The following is a 17,461-nucleotide window of genomic DNA, read 5'->3' on the forward strand; positions in this document are numbered from 1 at the left end:
TCACATATAATAAATCCACCCTTTTAAAGTGTACAATTCAGTGAATTTTAGTATAGTTACAGAGTTGTGCAATCAGCACCACTCAAATTCCACAATAGTTTCATCACCCCAAAAAGAAACCCCATATTGGCTGGGGGCGGCGGCTCATTCCTGTAATCTCAGCACTTTAGGATGCTGAGGCAGGCAGATCACTTGAGATCAGGAATTCGAGACCAGCCTGGCCAACGTGGTGAAACGCTGTCTCTACTAAAAGTACAAAAATTAGTTGGGCGCGTTGGCAGGCTGAGTAATCTCAGCTACTCGGGAGGCTGAGGCAGGAGAATCACTTGAACCCAGGAGGCGGAGGTGACAGTGAGCCGAGATTGCGCCACTGCACTCCAGCCTGGGCAACAGCGCGAGAACCTGTCTCAAAAAAAAGAAAAAAGAAACCCTTTACCCATTAGCAGTTATTTCCCATTCTCAGCTCTGTCCAACCATTGACAACCACTAATCTACTTTCTGTCCGAATGGATTTGCCTAGTTTGAACATTTCATGTCAATCTTTTGTGTCTGGCTTCTTCATTTTGCATGTTTTCAAGGTTCATCCATATTTTAGCGTAAGTCAATACATATTCCTTTTTGTGGTGGAAAAATATTCTGCTATGTGGATATACCATATTTTGTTTATCCATTTATCAAGAGATAGACATTTGGTCATTTCCAAATGTCTATATAGTCATTTCCACTCATTGGCTGTTATGAATAATGCTGGTATAAATATTTGTGTAATATTCTGTCTTTTTAAAAGAGGCTGTATTAATCTATTACATGTATGATTAAATTTTAAAAACACAGCTTTGTAAAAACTAAATGTTGGTCTGGCTGTGGTGGCACATGCCTATAGTCCCAGCTACTCGGGAGGCTGAGGCAGGACAGTTGTGTGAACCCAGGAAGCAGAGGTTGCAGTGAGCCAAGATCGTGCCACTGCACTCCAGCCTGGGCGACAGAGCCAAAAACAAAAACAAAAAACAAACAAGAAAACTAAATGTCAAATTTATGTATGGGAACACACACACACACACACACACACACACACACACACACACACACATAAATTTTTTACCTGAGAAGTTAGGTGTCTTTGTTTCAATCACAGACTCTTTGTTAAGTGTACATTTAAATCACATATCACTATGAGTTAACTAAGCCAAATGTGTATTACAGTGACATTTTCCTAATCCTGGAGCAATGGAATGGTGTTGGCTAAGAGACGCCAGTACCAGGAAGCAAGAGAAATTCAGCAAATATTGAGGTCGAATGTCAGTACCATTTGGAAAATAAGCAAGGCCCACAGGTCTAAGAAGGGTGACCTAGTTTAGAGGCCGTCAAAGGAGTGCAGGAAGGCATGAGGCCCCAGGGATCTGGATCAGCACAGGTTGGGAAATGCAGGATTGTTGGGAGAAATAATGCAGAAAATCCTGACCCGTAAGGCCGAGCGTGGTGGCTCACGCCTGTAATCCTAGCACTTTGGGAGGCTGAGGCGGGCAGATCACCTGAGGTTGGGAGTTCCAGACCAGCCTGACCAACGTGGAGAAACCCCATCTCGGCCAGGCGCAGTGGCTCACGCCTGTAATCCCAGCACTTTGGGAGGCCGAAGCGGGTGGATCACCTGAGGTCAGGAGTTCTAGACCAGCCTGGCCAACATTGTGAAACCACATCTCTACTAAACATACAAAAATTAGCCAGGCATGGTGGTGTGTGCCTGTAATTCCAGCTACTCAGGAGGCAGAGACAAGAGAATTGCTTGAACCCGGGAGTCAGAGGTTGCAGTGAGCTGATATTGTGCCACTGCACTCCAGCCTGGGCAACGGAGCAAGACTTCATCTCAAAAAACAAAACAAAACAAAATAAAGAAACCATCTCAACTAAAAATAAAAAAATTAGCTGCACGTGGTGGTGCATGCCTGTAATCCCAGCTACTCGGGAAGGCTGAGGCAGGAGAATCACTTGAACCCAGGAGGCGGAGGCTGTGGTGTGCTGAGATCGCGCCATTGCATTCCAGCCTGGGCAACAAGAGCGAAACTCCGTCTCAAAAAAGAAAAAAAAAAAATTGCTGGGCGCAGTGGCTCACACCTGTAATCCCAGCACTATGGGAGGCCGAGGCAGGCGGATCATGAGGTCAGGAGATCGAGACCAGCCTGGCCAACATAGTGAAACCCTATCCCTACTAAAAATACAAAAAATTAGCTGGGCATGGTGGTGGGCGCCTGTAATCCTAGCTACTCGGGAGGCTGAGGCAGGAGAATGGCTTGAACCTGGGAGGCGGAGGTTGCAGTGAGACGAGATTATGCCATTGCACTCCAGCCTGGGCGACAGAGTGAGACTCTGTCTCAAAAAAAAAAAAACAAAAACAAAATCTTGACCTTGACCTGTAATCTTTGAGCCAACACCCAGTAGTATCTGGTTTGTGTGCTTTGTATAATGGACAAGGGCTGCAGCACGTGGTCTGCAGTTGGGAAATCAAGAGGGTCCTGATGACAGTACAGGTTGAGAGACCAAGTCTTCCCATGATGTTTCCACACAATATCAACAACAGCCATTACCTGTGATTTTTAACAAGACAGGGCTTGTAAGTAACCCAATGGCAGGCCCACGGTTATTATTATCAGTGTATCCTCCAGTCCTTATCTAAAGTAGAAATATTAACTGTATTACAAAAGTTAGCTTCTCCTTGGCCACAGGCTGAGCTTTGTCCTGGGCAGGAGTCCACAGGCTCATTCATTTTCCCACCATGTCCCCATCGAAGCATGTGAGGCATTTCAAAGCCCAGTGGGCCTGTTTGGAAGCAGGTTCTCTCACAGACATGGTTGTGCACCACTGAAAAATAGTCACATGACTTTTCTGAGCCCATAACATAGAAATATTGCCCCAAACAGTCCCACTGGTCCTCACCACTCCTTAAATTCAGTGACAGACTCTAGATGGATGTTACAGCTCATCTCTGCCTGCATCTCCAGCACAGCAGTGCTAACCCCAACAGCAAGTTTATTCCTTGTCCAGGATCTGTTATTACAGATTACAATTAAATCACCAGGTTTATCTTCACTGCTGGCAGGCATTCAAAACACAAACATACTCATGATCTCAGTATGTAAAAGAGATTGAAGAATTAAAATAGTTCAGGCAACGGGGCTCATGGCTGTAGTCCCCACACTTTGAGAGACAAGGCAGGAAGAGTGCTTGAAGCCAGGAGTTCAAGATGAGCTTGGGCAACATAGCAAGACCACATCTACACACAAAAAAGTAAAAATTAGCGGCCAGGCATGGTGGCTCACACCTGTAATCCCAGCACTTTGGGAGGCCGAGGTGGGTGAATCACAAGGTCAGGAGATCGAGACCAGCCTGGCCAACGTGGTGAAACCCCGTCTCTACTGAAAATACAAAAAATTAGCTGGGCACAGTGGCAGGTGCCTGTAATCCTAGCTACTTGGGAGGCGGAGGCAGGAGAATCACTTGAACCTAGGAGGCAAAGGTTGCAGTGAGCCGAGATTGCACCACTGCACTCCAGCCTGGGCAACAGAATGAGACTCCATCTCAAAAATAAAAAAAAAATAAATAAATAAAAATTAGCCAGGCCTGGTGATGTGCCGTATAATCCCAGCTACTCGGGAGGCTGATACAGGAGGATCACTTGAGCCCAAGAAGTTTTGGTTACAGTGAGCTATTACCCCACTGCACTCCAGCTTGGGCAACAGAGCAAGACCCTGTCTCAAAAAACAAAAAAAAAATGAAGAAAATGTACTGGGAAAAGGATATGGATCAGTGATAGAAAAAGTTCTCAGGCCAAACTTTTATTTTGTTAGTATTTTTATTTATTTATTTATTTATTTTTGAGACAGAGTTTCACTCTGTTGCCCAGGCTGGAGTGCAGTGGCGTGATCTTGGCTCACTGCAACCTCCGCCTCCTGGGTTCAAGCGATTCTACTGTCTCAAACTCCTAAGTAGCTGAGATTACAGGTATGAGCCACCATGCCTGGCTAATTTTTGTATTTTTAGTAGAGACGGGGTTTTGCCATGTTGGCCAGGCTGGTCTCGAACTTCTGATCTCAGGTGATCCACCCGCCTCAGCCTCCCAAAGTGCTGGGATTACTGTTGTAGGGCAAGCTTTTAGAACTATAAATTACTGGCTGGGCACAGTGGCTCATGCCTGTAATCCCAGTACTTTGGGAGACCAAGGTGGGCGGATCACTTGAGGCCAGGAGTTCGAGACCAGCCTGGGAAATATGGCAAAACCCCATCTCTACTAAAAATACAAAAATTAGCTGGGCATGGTGATGCACACCTATAGTTCCAGCTACTTGGGAGGCTGAGGCTCAATAATAGCTTGAGCCAGAGAGGTGGGAGTTGCAGTGAGCTGAGATCACACCACTGCACTCCAGCCTGGGCGACAGAGGGAGACTGTCTTAAAAAGAAAAAAAAAAAAACACTGTAAATTATTATATTTATTTATTTATTAGGTTTGCATTGTCTGACAATCTCTATGCATAGGTTTGCATGGATGAATGAGGGCATTGCTATAGTAATCTGTTCCGTTTGGATAGGCCATTCAACTCCTTAACAAAGTTCGTATTTATTATAAAACTTAGAAAAAAGTTACAAGGAGCCTTATATTAGCTATTTTCAAAAGTTGCATACTCTCAAACTTCTTAATCCCAACACCTAATAACTCGAAAAAGAACTTTCCAAAGGGGATGAACTTTCCAGAAAGAATGAACATAATCATAGCTAATGTGGTTATTATGTGGCAAGCACTTTATAAGGATCATTTCAAATAAGTGAACCTTCTTACAACCCTTTGAGGTCATTATGGTTTTATTTCCATTTTACCAATAAGGAAACTGAGCATGCCAGCTGTATGACCCTGGGCAAGCTATGTATCCTCCCTAAGGGCCCAGGGCTTGGGTCTGGTTGCATGTGGTCAGGGCCCTTTCTCTCTTTTATCGCCTGGGCCTAGCAGATAGTAAGCCTTCAAATATTTGCCTGTGAGTTGAATTTTTGTGTATGAATGTTTTCATTAGTTTCTTAGGTAAAAATTGTTTTTTGTTCTAATTCTCAGTGTGCTTTGAAATATGATTTGAGTAAATGCAAATGTTTTAACTTAATTGTACAATATATTATTTTTAGGAACATGAGAGAATTTCAAGAATCCATGAAGAGTTTAAGAAAAAAAAGAATGTGAGTAAAACAGTTTTCTTCTTCAAACTGTATTCTTATCCAGGTACATACGTGATAATTGACAGACTCTATATTCTGTTAGATAAAATAGTTCCTTTTTGTATTTCATGAGATGCTCCTTTAAAGGGAAAATGGCTGCTGGATGCCATTTCTTGTCATGTCTGTTCTGAATACATTTTGCTGTGTCCTGATTTAGCAACCTAGAGAAATGAGCATTAATCAGGAATTCTCCACCTGTTCCTTCAAAAAGATGAACTGATTTTACGTCTTTCCAACTCTAACTTAATCTCAAAATCAGTAGAGGTGGCTGGACACTGGCTCAGGCCTGTAATCCCAGCACTTTGGGAGGCCAAGGCGAGTGGAACGCTTGAGCCCAGGAGTTTGAGACCAGCCTGGGCAACATGGCGAAACTCTGTCTCTACAAAAAAATACAAACATTAGCCGGTAATGGTGGCACATGCCTGTAGCCCCAGCTACTTGGGAGGCTGAAGTGGGAGGATCACTTGTGCCTGGGAGGCAGAGGTTGCACTGGGAGACAGTACGCCACTGTACTCTAGCCTGGGCAACAAAGTGAAACCCTGTCTCAAAAAGAAAAAAAAATCAGTAAAGGCTGGAGAGACTGTTTATTAATATTTTCTATACTTATTACTTTTTTTTTTTTTTTAAAGAGATGGGGTCTTGGCATTTTGCCTAAGCTGGGCTCAAGCAGTCCTTCCACCTCAGCCTCCTGAGTTGCTGGGACTACAGGCACATACCACTGTACCTGGCTTTATTTACTTTTTTATGTACTTCAGATATTAAAATGAAAGGTGCCTCAGCACTTTGTACGTCTGCTTGATTTTGCTGTGAACCTAAAACTGCTCTTAAAAAAAAAGTACATTTAAAAAATGTGTAGAGAGCTTAACTGTTACCCTGAGTTCAGAATCTGCTGTAGAGACTTTTGCTGTGTATGATCATTTCCTGGGTGACAATGTATGTTTCTGTGTTTTTCACTGAGGAAGCTAGGAGCCAAAATAATACTTATATTTCTTTTATAGGATCCTACATTTCTGGAAAAAAAAGAACGCTGTGATTACCTAAAGAATAAACTTTCTCACATAAAGCAAAGAATTCAAGAATATGATAAAGTAATGAGTTGGGATGTACAAGGTTATTCTTAACCCTTATTTGAAACCACTTTATTTTTTATTTTATTTTATTTTTTCGAGATGAAGTCTCGCTCTGTTACCCGGGCTGGAGTGCAGTGGCACGATCTCCGCTCACTGCAACCTCCACCTCCCGGGTTCAAGCAATTCTCCTGCCTTAGCCTCCCCAGTAGCTGGGATTACAGGCGTGCGCCACCACGCCTGGCTAATTTTTGTATTTTTAGTAGAGGCGAGGTTTCACCATGTTGGTCAGGCTGGGAAACTACTTTTTTTTTAAATAGCAAGTTTACTATTTATTTACTGCCTTTTTAATGCTAGCCTCTGTGGTAGAGAAGCAAGCGCTTCCCGAATCAGCTTCCAATTGGTTTAACCAGTATGCAACATTAAAGATTTTACTCAGACGTTTTTAAACAAATTCAAATGTACTAAGGGCCTTTACTAAGAATGGAAAAAATCCTGTGTTCATCTTTCATCTGTGACCAATTTCATATTCATCTATCTCATTTAAATGTGTCATCATTTTAGAGATCGTATCCTGGCAGTGTGATGGGCAAGTGGACTATTAATTCTGGTGCTACTTTTTCTTTTTTTACTCAGGCAGGTTCCTAGGATTTTTCTGGGACAAATTTCTCTTCCTAGAGAAATTCCTAGGGGATTTCTGAAGGATTTTTCTAAGGGAAAAAGGGTGACATCTTTCAAAGGTATCATTTATTCCCTTGAAAGGTGTTTGAATCCCAGATCAACATTTTCAGACATCTTGATCTTGGGCAAATTGCTTAATCTCTCTGTGCCTGTTCCCTCTTCTGTAAAATGGGGCTAGTAATAGTCCCTTCCTCATAGAGTTGTTGGGATTAAAGGAGTTACTAATATGGTAGGGACTATATTAGTGTTTGTGAAGTCTACAGAAGTGTTTGTGAAATGAATAAATTATAAAGAATGAGTCTCAAGAAAAGGTCCTTAATGAGCAAGCCCAACCTACTTAACCAAAAGCCCAAGTGTCTGGTGCCTTTCTGTTTTGTGGTGTTAACTCATGGCCTTAGCCTGATGCTTCACTGTGGCTCTGTGGCCCCTGGGGTTCCATATGGCCTCCCTGTCTTTCATCAGTGTGACTGTACATCTCTCCATCTCCCCACAGTCCAGCCTGCCCTGGACACATTGAATTGTATGAATGGTATTGCTTTTCTTTTTTTTTTTTTTTTTGAGACGGAGTCTCGCTGTGTTGCCCAGACTGGAGTGCAGTGGCGCGATCTCGCCTCACTGCAAGCTCTGCCTCGCGGGTTCATGTCATTTTCCTGCCTCAGCCTCCCGAGTAGCTGGGACTACAGGCGCCCGCCACCACGCTCGGCTAATTTTTTGTAGTTTTAGTAGAGATGGGGTTTCACTGTGTTAGCCAGGATGGTCTCGATCTCCTGACCTCATGATCCGCCCACCTCAGCCTCCCTAAGTGTTGGGATTACAGGCGTGAGCCACCATGCCTGGCTGGTATTGCTTTTCTGTCCCCTTTGGACATACATGCTACAGTCCCATGATGTACCATTTCCTTGGAAACTCCCTTTGAATTTTTGAATTTTTGGGATACTTCATCTTTCTTTCTTTCTTTCTTTCTTTCTTTTTTTTTTGAGATGCAGTTTCGCTGTTGTTGCCCAGGCTGGAGTACAGTGGTATGATCTTGGTTCGCAGCAACCTCTGCCTCCTGGGTTCAAGTGATTCTCCTGCCTCTGCCTCCCAAGTAGCTGGGATTACAGGCACCCACCACCATGCCCAGCTAATTTTTTGTATTTTTAGTAGAGACAGGGGTTTCACCATGTTGGCCAGGTTGGTCTCAAGCTCCTAACCTCAGATAATCCACCAGCCTCAGCCTCCTGAAGTGCTGGGATTCAGGTGTGAGCCACCGCGCCCAGCAGGGATGCTTCATCTTTCTAGGAATTATCTTGGCTTTGGACTTTATTCATAAGAAATGTTTTATTTCTGTTAGTATGAACAATAGACTGCCTTAACAAAGTTTTTCTTTAAACAAAATCGTTCTTGTTGGATTTTATTCAGCAGCGTCTATCATGTAGATAAATTCCCAGGTGTAGCATTACAACTTCTGACTAATATAGCTGCCTTTCAGACAATTAATGTTCAAAGAGTTTTCTAAAGTGATAAAACCAAAGAAAAGCATGTGGAAAAGCAGAAGCTTAGAAAGTTGTGGTCACTGAATGCACTCCCTGATTTTTATGTGTCAGTGAAATCTTTATGCATTCATTGTTAATATTTTAATTCCATGGCTTCCCAGGCTGTGCTGTGTCTGAAGGGGTAACACCTAGGGAAGCATGAGGCCCCTTATGGGACCCCCTAAATGGGGAGTCAATACTTTCTCTTTTATGTATTGAGCCCTGTGTTAACATTTCACTTAAGAAGAGCACCAATGCTTTAAAAAAAAAAAAAAAAAAAAAAAAAAAAAGAGGTAAAATATTACCATTTTGATAGACTGTAAAGAGTTAGATTCCTGTTGAAGTGTTAAGGAAATTTAACTTTGTGACACTTGTAAAATAAAGTTTATAAATGTAGCTAATCTTTGAAAAACCAATGCGGTAACACTGATTTGGAAATGTTGTGGTCAATCCCTAGGTGCATTAAAGTTTCAGTCACCTGCTGTGTGTGTGTGCCCTTGTATGTTTGCCTTCCTAGCATTCCTGTGTTCACTGTGCATGTTCTTGAAAATATTTTCACTTGTCAGAAAATAAACTGGAAAGTCATTGAAAACCTGTAGGTCACAATGCTCAGGTGACTCACTGTTTCTCCTTCCCCCATTATTTGCAATAATTCAAAGTCCAGGCCATTGTATTAGTTTCCTAGAACTGTCATGACAATGTACTACAAACTGAGTGGCTCAAAACAACTGAAATATGTTGTCTCACGGACCTGCAGCCTAGAAGTCTGGAAGCGAGGTGTCAGCTGGGACATGCTCCCTCGAAAACCTGTAGGGGAGTCCTTTTCTAGTTTCTGGTGGTTTGCTGGCCATGTTTGACGTTCCTTGGCTTGTAGATGCATCTCTCCAATCCTCCATTCTCACATGGCCTTCTCCCTGTCTTGGCTATACGAGTCATATTGAATGAGAGGCCCACCTTCTCCAGCACGACCTCCTGTCAACTCATTACATTTGCTAGGATGCTATTTCCAAGTAAGGTCACGTTCTGAGGTACTGGAGGTTAGGAACTTCAACGTTATCTTTTTGAGAGGCCACAGTTTAGCCTGTAATACCTACCTTTGGCAAGTTACAAGATTCAGAAGGAAAAGTACTTCCCTGTACATTTTCTTTCTTCCATATAATTTTTTCTTTTATTTTTTGTGGTGGAGACTCACTCTGCCACCCAGGCTGGGGTGCAGTAGTGTGATTGGCTGACTGCAACCTCTGCCTCCTGGGTTCAAGCTATTCTCCTGCCTCAGCCTCCCAAGTAGCTGGGATTACAGGCACTCACCACCACACCCAGCTAAATTCTGTATTTTTAGTAGAGATGGGGTTTCATCTTATGTTGGCCAGGCTGTTCTCGAACTCCTGACCTCAAGTGATCTGCCCACCTTGGCCTCCCCAAGCAATCCCCCTGCCTCAGCCTTCCAAAGTGCTGGGATTACAGGTGTGAACCACTGCACCCAGCCCTTCCATATTGTTTTAACATGTATTCTAATTTGAAAATTAATATGAGGATATGTCAGTATATCTAAAACTTGAAAAAAGTATATGCCAGTTATATGTCAAATGCTTTTATTGTGCCAGATGTGTTAGCATTAAAGATACTGAAATCAGTGAAACAGAGACTTTGGGGGTGGTAATGAAGTACATATTTCTAGAAATTGTTTCTGATATTGAGATGCACCGACGTTTGAAACATACAACAGAGGAAAAGTCTACAATTTTTTCTGACCATCTTTTTTTAACTATTATAATTTTTTAAAATAATGAGTATAAAAGCTTAGAAAATAGAAAACAAAAGTCCTACCAGTACCAATTCTATTCCCTGGCAGTATATACTGTTTGGAGTATACCCTCCCAGACCTTTGTGGTGTGTATAATCACTTTTATTTATGTATTTATTTTTACAAAAATAGGTTTAGACATTTTATTTTATTTTTGAAATGAAGTATTGCTCTGTTGCCCAGGCTGGAGTGCAGTGGCATGATCTTGGCTCACTGCAACCTCCCCCTCCTGGGTTCAAGTGACCCTCCCACCTCAGCCTCCTGAGCAGTGGGGACTACAGACGCACACCACCACGCCCAGCTAATTTTTGTATTTTTAATAGAGATGCGATTTTGCCATGTTGGCCAGGCTGATCTTGAACTTCTGACCTCAAGTGATCTGCCCACCTTGGCCTCACAAAGTGCTGGGATTACAGGCATGAGCCACCACACCTGGCTATAAAATCACTTTAAAATTGTCTACTTTAATGCTTTCAATGGGTTTTTTGGGGATTTCTGTTGTTGTTGTTTTGATATGGAGTATTGCTCTGTTGCCCAGGCTGGAGTGTGGTGGTGCTACCTCCGCTCACCACAACCACCACCTCCTGGGATCAAGCGATTCTCCTGCCTCAGCCTCCTGAGTAGCTGGGATTACAGGCGCACACCACCATGCCCAGCTAATTTTTGTATTTTTAGTAGAGACAGGGTTTCACCATGCTGACCAGGCTGGTCTTGAACTCCTGACCTCAAGTGATCTACCTGCCTTGGCCTCCCAAAGTGTTGGGATTACAGGCATGAGCCACCGCGCCCGGCTGCTTCAGTGGGTTTTTAAAGGAGATTATGACAGATCTGTTCCAGCATGTAATAGACCACCTGTCCTGTAATAGACAAACTGACTGGGGATAGGCAGAAGGTAGGAGGGATGGTTTAGCCCCGCAGAAGGAGAAGAAGGTTAACTTCTGAGCTCATCACAACCAAGACTCCATTTCTTACTATATGGCTTTGACAAATTAACATCCCCAAACATCAGCCTCCTTAACTGTGACGTGGCGATAATAATACCTGATGAAATTGTTGTGAAAATTAAATAATGTAAAACACCACGAATATACTTGCTCAATAACTAGTGGCTAGATACTTAAGATATACTTTTCATTGTGTTAAATAATAAGGTGGCTATAGACTATCAAAATGACTATTCTTTTGAATAATAAAAGTTATAAAAAGCTTTTTAAAAAAGTATATAGGTAATATATTTATTATAGAAAATTGATTAGGTCAGGGGCGGTGGCTCATGCTTGTAACCCCAGCCCTTTAGGAGGCTGAGGTGGGTGGATCACTTGAAGCCAGGAGTTTGACAACAGTCTGGCCAACATGGCGAAACCCTATCTCTACTGAAAATACAAAAATTAGCTGGGCGTGTTGTTGCACACTGTAGTCCCAGGAGGCTGAGGCACAAGAACCGCTTGAACCTCAGAGGTGGAGGTTGCAGTGAGCTGAGATCGTGCCACACAACAAACTCTGTCTCAAAAAAAAAAAAAAATACAAAAAAATTACCTGGTGTGGTGGGCCATCCTGTAATCATTACGAGAGGTTGAGGCATGTAATCCCAGCACTTTGGGAGGCTGAGGCGGGTGAATCAAGAGGTCAGGAGATCGAGACCATCCTGGCTAACATGGTGAAACCCCGTCTGTACTAAAAATACAAAAAAATTAGCCGGGCATGGTGGCAGGTGCTGTAGTCCCAGCCACTTCGGAGGCTGAGGCAGGAGAATGGCGTGAACCCGGGAGGCAGAGGTTGCAGTGACCTGAGATCGTGCCACTGCACTCCAGCCTGGGCAACACAGCAAGACTCCGTCAAGGAAGGAAGGAAGGAAGGAAGGGAGGGAGGAAGGGAGGGGAGGGGGGGGGGGGGGAGGGGGGGAAGGAAACAATTGAGAAAATGGGCTGGGAACAGTGGCTCACACCTGTAATCCCAGCACTTTGGAAGGTCTAGGTGGGAGGATCACTTGAGGCCAAAAGTTTGAGACCAGCCTGAGCAACACAGACTCCATCTCTACAAAAAATTTTTTTTAGTTAGCTGAGTGTGGTGGCACACACCTATAGTTCCAGCCACTTGGGAGGCTGAGGCAGGAGGATAATTTGAGCCCAGGAGTTCAAGGCTGCAGTGAGCTATGATCATACCACTGCACTCTAGTCTGGGTGACAGCAAGATCTTGTCTATAGAATAATAAATAAATTTTTTAAAATAATAAAAAATTTTTAAAAAGGAAGGTTTAGGAAATTAAGTTTTTTGTTGTTTTTTTTTGTGTGTGTGTTGTTTTTTTTTTTGAGACAGAGCCTCACTCAGTTGCCCAGGCTGGAGGGCAGAGGGGCAATTTCAGCTCACTGCAGTCTCCGCCTCCCGGGTTCAAGCAATCCTCCCACCTCAGCCTCCCAAGTAGCTGGGACCGTATGTGTGCACCACTATACCCAGGTAATTATATTGTATTTGTTTGTTTGTTTGTTTTTGAGGTAGAGTCTCACTCTGTCACCCAGGCTGGAGGGCAGTAGCACAATCTCGGCTCACTGCAACCCCTGCCTCCCAAGTTCAAGTGGTTCTCCTGTGTCAGCCTCCCAAATAACTGGGATTACAGGTGCACACCACCACACCCAGCTAATTTTTGTATTTTTAGTAGAGACAGAGTTTCACCATGTTGGCCAGGCTGGTCTTGAACTCCTGACCTCATGTGATCCATCCTCTTCAGCCTCCCAAAGTACTGGGATTAAGGCATGAGCCACCGCACCTGGCCCTCTTTTTTTTTTTTTTTAAGATGGAGTCTTACTCTGTCGTCCAGGCTGGAGTGCAACCTCCGCCTCCCGAGTTCAAGTGATTCTCCTGCCTCAGCCTCCTGAGTAGCTGGGATTACAGGTGCCTGCCACCATACCTGGCTAATTTTTATATTTTTAGTAGAGACGGGGTTTCACCATGTTGACCAGGCTGGTCTGAAACTCCTGACCTCAGGTGATCCACCCACCTTGGCCTCCCAAAGTGTTGGGATTACAGGCGTGAGCCACCATGCCCAGCCCTATTTTGTATTTTTTATAGAGACAAGGTCTTGCTATGTTGCCCAGGCTGGTCTCGAACTACTGAACTCAAGCAATCCCCCTGCCTTAGCCTTCCAAAATGCTGGGATTACAGGCATGTACCACCGTACTGGGCCAAAGATGAATTCATACTTCTCCTCCCAAGCACACACAAATAAAATTGTCCGTAATTTCACCCCCCAGAAATACTCACTGTTAACATATTGAAGCACATCCTTTCATTCTCATCTTCCTCATTTGTTTTAGTCTGCTTTGTGTTGCCATAAAGGAATGCCTGAGGCTGGGTAATTTATGAAGAAAAGAGGTTTATTTGGCTCATGGCTTTGCAGGCTGCACAAGAAGCATGGTGCCAACATCTGTGTGTGATGAGGCCTCAGCCTGCCTCCACTCATGGTGGAAGGTAAAGGGGAGCTGGTGTGGAGAGTCCACATGGTAAGAGGGGAAGCAAGAGAGCAAGGGGGAAGTGCCAGGCTTGTTTAAACAACCAGCTCTCCAGGGAAACCACAGAGCAAGAACTCACTCTTCCCCCGGGGAGGGCATGAATCTATTCATGATGGATCTGCCCCATGACCCAAACACCTCCCATTAGGCCTCATCGCCAACAGTGGGGATCAAATTTCAGCATAAGGTTTGAGGGAACAAACACCCAAACTCTAACAACATGTATACATTTATATAAACATTAATATGCTTAAAGAAAGAGTTTTGGTATTTACAAAAGTGAAATTGTATAGTACATTGTGTTTTGTGTTTTAAGAATTACCAAAACTGGCCGGGCGCGGTGGCTCACGCCTGTAATCCCAGCACTTTGGGAGGCCGAGGCAGGTGGGTCACAAGGTCAGGAGATCGAGACAACCCTGGCTAACACGGTGAAACCCCGTCTCTACTAAAAACACAAAAAATTAGCCGCGCGTGGTGGTGGGCGCCTGTAGTCCCAGCTACTCGGGAGGCTGAGGCAGGAGAATGGCGTGAACCTGGAAGGCGGAGCTTGCAGTGAGCTGAGATAGCGCCACTGCACTCTGGCCTGGGTGAAAGAGCAAGACTCCATCTCAAAAAAAAAAAAAAAAAAGAATTACTAAAACTAATTTTGTATTACTCTGTTTTTATTCTCCTTGGCTAAAACTAGATCATGTAAGTTTTCTGAATTCTGAGTCTTTGTTTTCTATTTATTTCATTCCATTGTATTATCATTGCTTTAGTTATGATGTTCATACTGTATGGTGGAAAGAGGAGGGAATGGGAGATAGGCCTAAGTTCAAGCTGTGTGGCCTCAGGTAAGTCACTTAACTCTTCCATGCAGTGGAATCACATGAGATAAAAGTATCTCAAATCATATTGCAAACCATAAAACTCAATGAAATTCCCTACATTTACCTTTACATTTTTTGTTTTGATACTGTTACTGATAAATTTTCATTAACAGAAGTATGCTTCATTATTAATAACTGATGGCCTAAGTATGTTTATCACATCATCAGGCCATTTTTGGATGTTTGTACATACTGGTACAGTCTACTAGATCCATGATGGCATTCACACATTCACATAACATTCCCATTTCAATTGATTCACTTGACTACAGCCACAACTTTGAGACTCTGTCTCAAAAAAAAAAAAAAAAAAAAGAAGAGGAATATATTTATTTAGTTAGTTAGTTAATCTTTTGAGTCAGAGTCTCATTCTGTCCCCCAGGCTGGAGTGCGGTGGCACGATCTTGGCTCACTGCAGCCTTCGCCTCCCAGGTTCAAGCTACTCTCCTCCCTCAGCCTCCTGAGTAGCCGGGACTATAGGCGTGTGCCACCATGCCCAGCTAATTTTTGTATTTTTAATAGAGACGGTGTTTCACCATATTGGCCAGGCTGCTCTTGAACTCCTGGCCTCGAGTGATCCGCCTGCCTCGGCCTCCCAAAGTGCTGGGATTACAGGCCTGAGCCACTGCATCCAGGCAAGAGGAATTTATTAACACGCATCACAGAGCTTACAGAATTGCTGGGAGAGCTGCAGTTCTGAGTTGGAGACTATGCAGCAGGCCAATGTCCAAAATCATACCTAAAAGGCCCTGTGATGAAAACAGCTCTCCTGCTCCTGCTACCCAGTATGCCAAGTGCTTCACCAAGCCTCCTGTCTCCCTCAGGTGCTGGAAGCCCCCAGGACTCAGCTTCTGAGTGATCAAGTGTGAGACATGGCTTGGTGGGACGGAGGTCAGGTGCCATGCTCGGGTTGCAAGGGAGGCTCAGGGAGCAAGGGCCTTTATAGCTTCAGTTACTGGGCGGGGCTTCCCATCGGGATCATCAGTAGGGAACTCCCCAAAAGTATGAAGGGATTTCTATGCTGACAGCCAAAAAGAATAACCAATATCTCCTACAGAATACTAGTTGTCCTAACTATGGGCGTAGTTGGGGCTTATCTTACGCATTTATGAATGGGTCAGATATATAAATGACAGCCACTGTCAGAACATCCCCAAATTTAAAGCTTCCAGGGCTGAGAGGAAAGGCAGGAAGGGTCCCCACTGATGTCATAGATACAGAAGATGTGTTTCTGGCCTCCAGCTTTGAGATTCAGAAAACATTATCACCCAAAAAGCATTGCAATACAATAATTTCTCAGCCTCTCCAGTTTAGGTCAAATCCTATTACCCAGGTGTTGTGGCCCACACCTGTAATTCAGCACTTTGGAAGGCTGAGGCAGACGGATCACTTGAGCCGAGGAGCTCAAGAACAGCCTGGACAAAATGAAGAAACCCCCTGTCAACAGCAACAACAACAACAACAAATTAGCCAGATGTGGTGGCACACACGTGTAGTCCTAGCTACCTGGGGATCTGAGGTGGAGGATCGCTTGAACCTGGGAGGTTGAGGCTGCGATGAACCATTCATGCCACTGCACTCCATCATGGATGACAAAGCAAGACGCTATCTCAAAAATTTTAAATATCTTCCTATTATATGCTCTTATACACCTGTACTTCTCTTTAAAATGAGTACAATCGTTTGCCAAAAGACATGTACAAGAATGTTCATAGTGGCTGTACTCATGATAACCCCAAATGGGCAATAAGCCAGATGTCCATCAATAGCAGAGTAGTAGAAAGGAGAGATAAATTCTGGTAAAGCTGCACTGGGGAATACTACAGAGCAATTAAAAAGAATGAACTGCTGTTAAATGTAAACTATGACATCATGTTTTAGGTAAAATTAAGTGACAGTGATTTGTGTCAGAATAGAGGTTGCTTTGGAAGAGCAAGTATGAACTGGGAAGGGGTATGAGGGAGCCTCTAGGGCATGAAAATGTACTCTATACTGCTTTGGATGGAAGTTACATGGATGCATACTTTTTTATTTTTACTTTTTGAGAGGGGCGTCTCACTCTTTCGTGCAGGCTGGGAGTGCAGTGGTGCCACTATGGTTCACTGCAGCCTCAACCTCCTGGGCTCAAGCCTCCCAGTTAGCTGGGACCACAGGTGCATGCCTCAGCGTCCCAATTAGCTGGGACCACAGGCGCATGCCACCATGCCCAGCTACAGGATGCATACATATGAAACATGGTAGAACTCTATCCTTGAGATGCACGCACCTTGTGCGCTTAACGTGTCTGTTATATATCAATTAAAAAGTATTTTATTACTATTTTAAACAAAATATGAGTTACTAAGCAAATAATTATTGAATATATATGTATTTTAAAATATCTTCTTTATATAAAAATCCTATTAAATGATTAAAGATATGTTTTAATACCTCGTATTAAGGAAAAATATATTCAAGCATTAGAAATTTATATGTTAATCAAGTAACTTGTGCTTCAAATGCTATTTGGACGTATTTTTCTATTACTTCAGGATCCTACTTTTCTGGCATATATATGTCGCCTTTAAAAATAATTAAATTTCAGGCGGGCCACCATGACTCATGCCTGTAATCCCAGCCCTTAGGGAGGCTGAGACAGGCAGATCACTTGATCTCAGGAGTTCCAGACCAGCCTGGGCAACATGGGAAAACTCTGTCTCGGCTGGGCGCGGTGGCTCACGCTTGTAATCCCAGCACTTTGGGAGGCCGAGGCGGGCGGATCACGAGG

General features: G+C 43.7%; 1 protein-coding gene across 1 annotated transcript in view; it reads left to right on the forward strand.

Moving 5' to 3' along the window:
* Positions 1–6,951, forward strand: part of MARVELD2 (MARVEL domain containing 2) — a 31,940-nt gene extending 24,989 nt beyond the window's left edge. The window contains exons 4-5 of the mRNA XM_058434247.1: positions 5,164–5,214; positions 6,252–6,951. Of these exons, the coding sequence (XP_058290230.1) occupies positions 5,164–5,214; positions 6,252–6,374 (174 nt within the window). The 3' untranslated portion in view covers positions 6,375–6,951. The remainder of the gene's footprint in view (positions 1–5,163; positions 5,215–6,251) is intronic.
* Positions 6,952–17,461: the final 10,510 nt, after the last annotated feature.

This window comes from Hylobates moloch, unplaced genomic scaffold, assembly GCF_009828535.3.
Source record: "Hylobates moloch isolate HMO894 unplaced genomic scaffold, HMol_V3 SCAFFOLD_23, whole genome shotgun sequence".
Lineage (NCBI taxonomy): Eukaryota > Metazoa > Chordata > Mammalia > Primates > Hylobatidae > Hylobates > Hylobates moloch.